We start from the raw sequence: 10,098 nt of genomic DNA on the forward strand, positions 1-10,098 counted from the left end.
TCCTAATATCATCTCATTTCTCAAGTTTATTTAATGCCTTCTAAATGATATTTTAAATCACTCAGATATGTTTGATAAGGACCTTTTGCAAAAAACTTATTATGGGCAGCAGATGTAAGGCTTCCTAAAATTTATCAAAATAGACATTCTTACTACTTAAAAAATAAATGCATCTCATTATCTAAGACAAGCAACTATGGCACAACAACTTCAGAATTATTTTATAGTAATTCATGACCCTTTAGATCGCAGACATAGCATGTCAGGAGATGGCTAAAGGAAGCCTTAAAATCTTTCAATGTTACTATTACCACCAGATGTAGTTTGTCCCTTAGAGGGAATCTGGAATGTTTTTTATTCAAGGTCTTTGGTTTGTTTTGTACTTTTTTTTTTTGCTGCTTTGCTGCGGGATGTTTTACATAGTTAACTGAAATTTCTTAAAATGTAAATTTTGAAAAGTTCTGCAATCACTAAATGGAGTAGGTAGCATGGGTAAAGAGGTATTTCAGCTTTGGCCTAGTCATTCCTTGAAGGCTTTTCCCTTCCACTCTCCTTTACAATACCAAACCTCTGCATTCATTGTGCATTAAGGAAAACAGATGGAGGAGGTAAATTTCAGTACAATTTTCATTGGGGAAAAACTAAGTTACTCAGAAGCAGACCTGTATTTGAACAGGATGAGGAATTGTAATTAATCTGATTACTCTGATAATTTCTTTCCCCAATGTGCACTTAAATTTTAAGGGGAGTCCCCCTGCCCTACATGCTACAGTATACAAGTTACTAAACTCAGAGAATTCAAGAATCTTAATTAATTTGAGAAATAAGAAATAAAGAAAGAAGGAGACATCTCTAAAAAGAAACATCACTCAGGCAAATAAGCCTTTTTTTTTTTTAAGCAGAGGAATTCACTAATGACTTACGCCTTTTTTTTCTTTAAGTATTTTTGAAGGAATAACTTTTTCTCTTAAAGTAACTTTCAAAGATGTGCAGTTTTATGTGTTGGGGCAAGGGAATCGGTATCTTTAATTATATAATTTTTAACTCAAAGTAAATGTGAGTATGAATGATGTGAAATGTCATTGGGCGACAAGTGTTAAACCAAGGCACCTGATTACCCATACCGATACGATTGATACTGGGCTCTCTCATCCTACCCTGCTATTCCTTTAAATAGTAGCATTGTAAAAGTCTTCCTTTTGCTTGGACATCTCTGCATGGTCTTCGGGACTTTGGAAAATGCTCTTATGCTTTGCTATAGGTCTAAGAGTGGGCAGAAGAGGGTTAGGTAGAGAGACTGTTTTTGCAAAGGGATTAGGCTGAGCTAAACTTCAAAATGTTTTCCTGACCCTAAGCGTAAATAAATGGAGAAGGGTTAAAGTTATAAGGTAACTCCATACCTCTCACCCCAGCAAAAATTAAAATGAAACTGTTCAGGGCAAAGAATGGGTTTTTTTTCATAGAGAGAGCTATTTTAAAAAATGTTATAGGACAACAGATACAGAATTTGCCCTAAATTTAAGAACAAGGGGGGGGGGGGACTTCTGTTAATAATTGTGCATTCCCTATGCCACAGTGTCAAATGCATAATTATCTAAAATAATATTAAGTCAATAAATGCACATTGTACAGAAACAAAAGGCTATTTAAAAGGGAACTGAAGGTATGATCACACAAATGAGAAAGAAAAAAATGTCGTGCATTTCTGTAACTTGAATCACCTTCCTTAAAAATCTCCTTAAATTGTTCAAAACCCTTTAAATCAGCACTGCACTTGATGGTTCAAAATCAAGGAAGAAGGGACAGAAACCCAGGAAGAAATGTTTTGATTTTGCTGCAAATATGTTTTTAATGTTTAGGACTGTTTATTTACTCTCTAGATAAAGGCCCTTGCTTAAAGGAGCCCAAAGCTGAAGAGGGCAGCCTCCTAGATCAAAAGTGAGAGAAAAATTCCTCATCCACACTCCCATTCCCTGCTCCATTCCCCCACTTTCACCCAAAATAGACATTGCTGCTAAACTAGGCATTGGTTCAAGGCATTTTCCTTTAGAAGTACACCCTCTGTTACCTTTCACTGCCTCCAGGCTTTTAATCTAGGTGAATCGGGTGATAACATTTAGGATAGTTCCAGGAAAAGAAACAAGATTTGCTACTCCTGGCATCTAGTAGGGATGGGGCTAGCGCTTAACATAATTACTCAGAAAACTTTTTTTTCAAAATTCAGTGTAATCATTTATGCTCTGTTGTTTGGCTGAGACGACACCCAAGTGACTAAAAAAAATACACTACCCAAAGTTAGCATAGACATTTTCCACTTCGCCAATAAATTAAATCTACAAGATAAGTTTGTTTCTTCTCACTGGCAAATCCGAAAAACACTCTGAGAAGAGAAACGAGAGAGGTAGCATTTGGATGCTGGGTGTAGACAATTTTGTTCCTAACCTGTGGTCCTTTTAAGAGAAAGTGAGTGGAAAGCATAACTCTATCATCTCACCATGAAAGAGACAGAAAAAGAATAGCCTTGTGAGTTGTATGGGCACTTTTAAAAGGTGCACTGTCACACCCGATGCCTTTTAAGGTGTTTTTATAGTGCCTATGTACATTTTAACCACTTTTCCTAAATGGTAGCTCCGCCCTCTTTACCCCCAACCTCCCTTCCCTCTTAGCTACTGGACAGCCGGAGCCCCGAAATAACTAATATATTCTTTGAAAGTCACTACACCAATGCAGCATCCTCTTTAATCCCACACAATACGGACAGCTTCAGCTAAAAAGAGGCCCATCCCCAGTCTGGTATGGCACAGCAGAGCTGGATAGGCAGATTAGAAAAATAGTTATGTTTCCTCAAGATGTGGGAATAGTTACAAGAACTGAAAAAAAAAACAAACCTCTTCCCTTACAGTTTCACTCGGGCCTGGCTCTCCTTCACCTCTTCTTCCTATGACCATGTACCCCATTGTCCTTTCCCCCTCCCCCTTCCCTTCCTCCCTCTCTCCCACCTTTCTTTCTTATCACCTGGGTCAAAGTTTAAAAGAGCAAAATACCTTGAAAGCAATCGGCAACGTTTTGTTGCATCTCCAGTGCGTGGGTAACACGGAGCAGAGGAAGTTAGGGCTGTCTGTACGGACCAACTCTCCCGCGTGATCCGCTAAAACCTCCACCATGCTGCGGTCTGTACTTCTGAGTTTTCCCACCAGGGAGGCGCTGTTCTCCTGGACAGCCAGCGGCAACGTTTCACTCATCTTCCCCGGACTCAGCGTGGTGGAGGGTGGCGTGAAGCGGCGGCTGGTGCTTGTATCTACGGGGATACGCATCACAACAAACGTTTTGAATTAAGTCTCCCAACAGTTCTTATAAAACAGAGAAATAACTGCAAATCTTCAGCAATTAGCTCTCTGGAAACCAACATAAAAGTATGTGAAACTTTATTTTTTCAGTATTGGGGCAGAGAGAGGAAGTAAGTTGCTAAGCCAGTCCAAGTTAAAAAAAAAAAAGTTTTAACGTTGTTGCAGGGCTTCAGGATGTACACACACGCCTTTTAGCTCTTGACTTTTTAGTGGGTTAAAATGTAGCGAAAATAATCTTCTTATACTTTTTTCTCTTAAGTTTTCAAATCCAGTCTTTGGTTATAAAAATCACCATAGGCCAAGTTCCCATACACTTCCTAAAATATTTATGCAGAGAGAAATACGACCACCACACATACAATCTGGAATCTCCGATAGTTAACTGCCTGAGGTTTTTCCAGGTGATTTTTCTAAAGTCCCAATCGAACACAAAATACCTCAGTGCCTTTCATGTACAGCCAGTTTTAAAATATAAAATTGTCTTCAGTCCACAAAGACAAGAGTTGTAATTTCCAAAGGTCAAGCTAACAATGTATGTGCACTATATATACACACACACACATATACTGTACTTCATCAAATATTTACAATATAATCTTTAGAGAATTTAAACACAACAGAAATCCATTAATGTTCTATGCAGGTTTTTTTTTTAAGTAGCCTTGAAAATCAGCTTCAGTAGTTGCATCTGTGTTGGTCTAGGAGTATTTGTCATGATCTCTTGATACAATCTTGCAAAACGCTCATTGTAGAAAATTCAGCTTTTAAAACATTATTTTTTTCCTTGCTCTCTTAAGTTTTAGAAAAGTTCCAGTAGATGATGAACTCTCAGGCTAAAACAAAACAAAACAAAACTCCACATCTGAGAGCTTGGGTTTGGGGGTGTTGGTTAAACTTGTGGGTTCCTCTGTGGTTTTATAGTGTACGAAAGAGCACTCAAACACATGCACTCTCCCTCTTCAGAAGCCAACTGATATTCTGCATCAGCCAACTTTTGCAATACTTAAACAAATCTTCCTCAATTCAGCCACAGCAGGACTGTTTAACTACATAGAAATATGTATACGTCTACATACACATATGTATATATATACATATCTATATACATAATATATATGCATATATTATGTATAACCCAGCAGGTGTAACTCCTTTCTGAATCAGACTCAAACAACAGATCAATGCAGATGCTGCAGTTCTGGTTTAAAACACACACACACTAACGTTTCTATTTGAAGTGCAGCACACTTGCTTCCGCAGAGACAGAGAGAGAGAAAGCAGTTGTCAAAGGAAACAGAAACAAAAAAAGTTCGTAGCCAGGATAGACGTTAAAGCATCCAGCCAAGAATACAGCTCATTAAAAAGTGGAAAAAAAATAAAAGCAAAAACACCAATGCAGGGCAAGGAAAAATAAATCTTGAAATTCTTCACGGGTTCACGGGAGTCAGCTGGATAGAGCTGTCTACAAGCTCACTGAGAGTGCAGCGTTATGACCTTCTGTGAGATGTTTGTTTGCTCAGATTGCGTCTTGAGAAAAGCCCGGTCCAGCCTGCGCCTTCTGGCTCTATGAATGAGATTGACTGGAAATGAATGTGCTTTTACTGTAAGAGAGTTCGGAGGAATGCCATTCCCTCAGCTCATTTGCATAGGGGGAGGACTCTGGCCAATCAGCAATCTTTCCGGTTCAAGCCAGGGCGCGGCTCAAGTCCACTGGCTCCTGGAATTGGCCAGTTGATTCAGCCTCTGCCGCTACTGTACTGAGCGAGGAGCCTGTGTGTCAATGGGATGCCAAGGCCACCACAACACATAGACACAGTCACCCACTTGTTATAGCTGGGATTGGAACTTTACCACCCACCGACCACATTTCCTGAGGCCCGGCCCTGATGCTCTTGCTTTGCAAATACCCCCATTTCCTTTCAGTCGTGTAAAGGGGGCTACGCGGGAGTAGCTGTAGTGTATACAGCTGCCAGCCTGTGGAGGAAGAGAAAGGGGTTGCTGGTCTAGGGAGGACTTATGCAAGCCTTCGAGTCTGTTATACAATTTGCAAAGGAAGGGTTGCAAGCAGGGATTGGAGCTCTGTGCAGATGGAGCCTGAGTGTCTTGGGATAATTGTCTGGAAATCTCAGCGAGGTCACCAGTTTTCCCTCAGAGTACACACGAAGCCGCAAACCTACTCCTCGGGCTCACCGACCTCCCCAGTCCTGGCGGTGGGAGAGAATGATTCAGGACAAGGGCAGGGTGGAGGTTAGCGGGAGCTGTGCATGCCTATATGTCTTGTTTTGAGGCTTCAGAAAATTGGTGCTGATTCATTTAAGGGATCCAGATAAACTACAACCTGGCATCTTTGTTGTTTTCTTTTCACTGCGGTTGAATGTACCCCCACCCCCTTTCAAATTGTGTCAGAGTCAGTAATAACTTGTCCCGACCTATTCTAAGCTTTAGGGAAAAAAAAAAATGTTTGCTGGTGTGGCGGGAGAGACTAATGAGAGGTAATTCCCACCCCCATAAAAAAATCCCTTTTCTATTTCCTCTCCAGTATTCAACAGGAATGGTGCCCCGAAGGAAGCAGTCTCTAGCAGTGGAACCTCTACTGCCCTGCCCCTGGCCACAGCCATCTCAGCTCCACTCTCTCTAGCTTAAGCCTCAGATTCTCCTCTCCTCCTTTCCTTGCCGCTTCTTTCTCTAGTTGACCACCTAACAAAAATCAACTCTACGAACTCGATCTAGGAACTTCCCTCGTTCAAATCCCCAACCGCCCCAAGCTCTCTCCAAGCCCCTGGTCGATTTCCCTCCTGGGAACTTCCGGGCAGAATCATCACTCATCTCCTCCTCCACCCGTCTGGCACCCTACTCGCACCTCCCCTTCTGCGTAGCCCGGGGTAGGGGGACCGAGAAACCCCTAGCTGGGAAGCTGGAGCCTGAGGAACCGAGGCGGGTGGGGGCGGGGGAAGGAGAGGACTTTTCGGCCAGAGGCTCCGCCTGGCACTCGAAGTCTTTCTTTCTCCCTCGCGGCTGCATTTAATGTGGCGGAGAAATATGTCAGATAAAGAGAGGGAGAACTGGGGTTAGGTGCAGATGGGACAGGGGGTGGGGTGGGTTAGAGAAAGCGTTTTCTCCTTGGTTTCTTGAGTGATTATATCTTTTCTTCTCCTACCCCCAAGTTATTGACCGCAGGCTAGCGTAGCCAGAATACAAGTCCCGGGAGAGGTGCAGCAAAACCCAGGGCTACCACGAGGGTGGGAGTGGGGGTGGGTACAGGATCCCGCCTGGGAGTGTCCCCTCCCAGCTTCAGCAGACAACCACCACCGGCGTAACGAAGCATGGACACTAGAGGGCACCGCTAGCCCTGCACATGTGGAACCTTCGAAGCTTCAGAGACTCTGGACTGCGAAGCGTTAAGTATTGTAGTTACGGCACGTTTGCCGGTCCAAGCCATCCACTTCAACTACACATCCTCTCCGCACCCCAATTCTTAACGGGGAAAACTTTCTGTGCACCAACTGCCCCAGATTGTTCCCGGTTTCCCCACTCCCTCCAAGCCAACGCGCGGTAGCAAGCATAGGGGGAATAAATACGTACAGCTTAACCGAGGACCATTAACAACATTTTAGAGCAGATACCTATGTGTATCATACTTCGTTTCCCTTCCTTCGCTCCCAACCTGGTTGGAAATATGGCTTGGTAGGAACTGAGTTCGAGCCGACCAGCACACTAGATGTTTCGAAGTTAAATTAGGGATGTTCATTGGTATCTGTTGGTGAAGGTTCTTGTCCTTGTATTCCTTCTCTCTCGGATTGTGCCATTGCTTCCAGCACAGTAGCTTCAGCTCAAACCATCTTTCGAAATGTCTTGGTAGGAGGGGGTGGGGGTGTAGGGAGAGCCACTGCTACTAGTTCTGATAGCTCCATCCCCAAGTTGGGCTGAGTCCTTTCTTCCTCCTCTTCTTGTACTTTAACCCTTCCCCATTTCTCTATAAGTCGAGAAACTTCTTAATTACTGACATAGGAATAATCTTGGAGAACTCCTTGGTACTGATACGCTTTATAAAATAAATTGAACCGGAAGGAAAGGTCAACACTTGTGTTTCTAATAGTGGTTTTTTTTGAGAAAGATCAATTTCTGGCTAACCTTAAAGAAATCAAGTGCAGCCTTTCACCCACAAGAGATTCCTTTCTTGCTTCCAGGGACAATGAGTTAAACACACACGCACACACAGACCAAAAACTCCTTTTTTCTACTCCTTCAGAAGTACTAAATATTCTCTCAGGTCTCGGTTCTGCGAAAGCCGATCACACTGATATCTATGTGCAATCCCACGGCACCCCTCACAATACACCAAAACCCCTTTAGGGGATTTGTTCTCAGACAGGTAAAATGTGTATCGCCGCTATTTTAAGTGCAGTCCAGCATTCAACTATGCTAGACTGTTGTGCAAATTTACCTTTGAAGATATAAATAAATCCAAAAATTGTTTAGAAATAAAAGTTATTCGTCTTGGAGTGGTAGACATGAACTCTGACTCCTGGATGTTCGAATGTTTTTAAATGCACAACTGTACATACTTTGTCAGGGGAAACGTGTGCTAACGGATCTTTGGAGCCATATGATGGTGTGCTAAAAAAGATGTAATCAAAAGGAAGGTACTCTTGAAACAATAGTTTGTTCGCCAGACTACAGAAGTCATACTCTTATCACTTTTAAAGGAAAGTTTGATAATTACATGACTGCACATACTGCACGTGTGTTTTAGTGATTGGGTTTATGAGTTTCAACTGGTAATAGCGAAGTGACCTTGGAAGTTTTTTTTTTTTAAAGACAGGACAAATAGAATAACAAATAATAACAATGAAAGTTTTTCTCATTTGTTCTCTGTCGGACAGTTTTGTATTTCTGTTTTCCAGGACCTGCTCCTTTTATATAATGTAGTGAGAAAATCTGGAAAACTGCTAATAATTTCTCTTCTTTTGTGGGAGCTGAAAGTGAATGGAAAGCAAGTTATCATGGATTGATTTAGAAGTTACTGGAAACCTAAGGGTTGCTAGGTTTACTATACTACGAACAAATTTCAGTAATGCAATATCCCGGACAATGATATCCTTTCCATTTGGGTTAAGGGTGTGGGGAGACCACCTCAGCAGCATGTAATTCTTTCACTTCTCTCTTTAAGAAAGAAAAAGGATTATCTTCCTCCCTTCAAAAAAAACCTCCCACAAAAAATCAAACTGAAAAGACCCCATGGATCTTCAATTTACCTCAAATGCCTTAAAAATCAAGAATAAAAGATAACCCTGTAAACTTATTTTATATCACAAGTTTTTTCAAGTGTGCTATAGGAAGAAAAAAATTTAAAAATGCTTGTAATATGCTAAAAATGAATATTGCCCTACTCTGTAATAAGTAGTATGTGTCTAGATGGGAGGAACAATAATTTCCATTGAAAGCTATAAAAGTTTATTAATGTCTTCTATAATTTAGGGTAAGCATCCAACTAAGATTGGGAAGGATATGTCTAAGATATTTTAATTCTGCTTTTTAGAAAATTTTCCAAGAAGAAATCATGCATGTAGGTGAAATAAAATTTCTCTATTAACCTCAGTTTAAAATTACTAGATTTTATTTTTTTACCTTTCTATGTTTCTGTCAATTAAGTATAAATTGCTTCAAAATATTTAATTCCAGCCCCAGGATTAATTAAATGCATTTTATCATAGCTTAGTTGAAACATACTACAGTGGTGGATAGTCAGTGCACAAGCAAGAAAATTTGAGTGTAATAATAGAAAGGTATGACAACACAAAGTCTATAGATATATACCTAAATATATAAATTGGTTTGGTTTTGAATATTAAAATATATGCTTCTTTCTGGAGTGTTTCAAAGATAATTAACTTTAAAAAAAATCATATCATTATGGAGTTTCTCACCTTACCCCAATGTCTCCTTTCTTAATTCAAGTATTCAGGTATATTGTGGTCAGTATGTATTAATTTTATTAAGAGTATCCCTCATTAAGTCAATTGTGAACATAATAAGTAGCAAATTTTGAAATTAAAAAATGAATCCTTTTAATTTAAGAAGGCTGAGTAAACATTCTATCCTCATTAAAATTTTGTATTGCTTAGCTTGCAATAAGTATATTTTTAAAAACCATTGTTAAAATAGGTAATAAAATGTGTTCTGACAGAAGCCAAGCTTTACATTAGACAGCATTCCTACAAAGAGTCACTTAATAATAGTAGAATGCAGATGTTGTAAATGCTACAAAAATAAAGGTATTATTTAAGGTTTCATTTGAGTGTTTTATATGGCATGCCACTTATGTGGAGAGCTGTTTAAAAATATTTGAATCAGCAAAAACTTGCTTTAATTGTTTAATTAATTGACTTGCTTTTTTATATCTAAACATATTACACATGTGTCTATATGATGCATTCATGTACACATGAATGCTCAAATGGATCCGAAATATAAATAATTGCAGTCTTTCATACCGTGAAAGTCTCTAGGAGGATTCATTCCATGCACACACTCTGAAAGAAAAGAAATTAGTGAAATAAGTAAATTATATGAATAAAGTGAAAACTGCTACTGAATTGCTGATATTTGGTAGATTTTCTACTAAATGGATATTGGTTTATTTTAAAGATAGGCTTTTTTCTTTTTAACCCAGTGTCAAGCTTCTTAGAATTTTTAATACATGCTGATTTTGCACACCACATAGTGTGTGGTTTTTGGCAATGGAGTCTCT

At 39.9% G+C, this 10,098-nt stretch overlaps 1 protein-coding gene across 1 annotated transcript in view; it reads right to left on the minus strand.

Moving 5' to 3' along the window:
• The window catches only part of RUNX1 (RUNX family transcription factor 1), a 138,827-nt gene extending 128,953 nt beyond the window's left edge, over positions 1–9,874 (minus strand). Inside the window, exons 1-2 of the mRNA XM_036747235.1 lie at positions 9,842–9,874; positions 3,045–3,298 (exon numbers count right to left, since the gene is read on the minus strand). Coding sequence (XP_036603130.1) covers positions 3,045–3,298; positions 9,842–9,866 — 279 coding nt within the window. The 5' untranslated portion in view covers positions 9,867–9,874. The remainder of the gene's footprint in view (positions 1–3,044; positions 3,299–9,841) is intronic.
• Between the last annotated feature and the right edge of the window lie 224 nt (positions 9,875–10,098).

The sequence above is a fragment of the Trichosurus vulpecula genome, chromosome 2 (assembly GCF_011100635.1).
Source record: "Trichosurus vulpecula isolate mTriVul1 chromosome 2, mTriVul1.pri, whole genome shotgun sequence".
NCBI lineage: Eukaryota > Metazoa > Chordata > Mammalia > Diprotodontia > Phalangeridae > Trichosurus > Trichosurus vulpecula.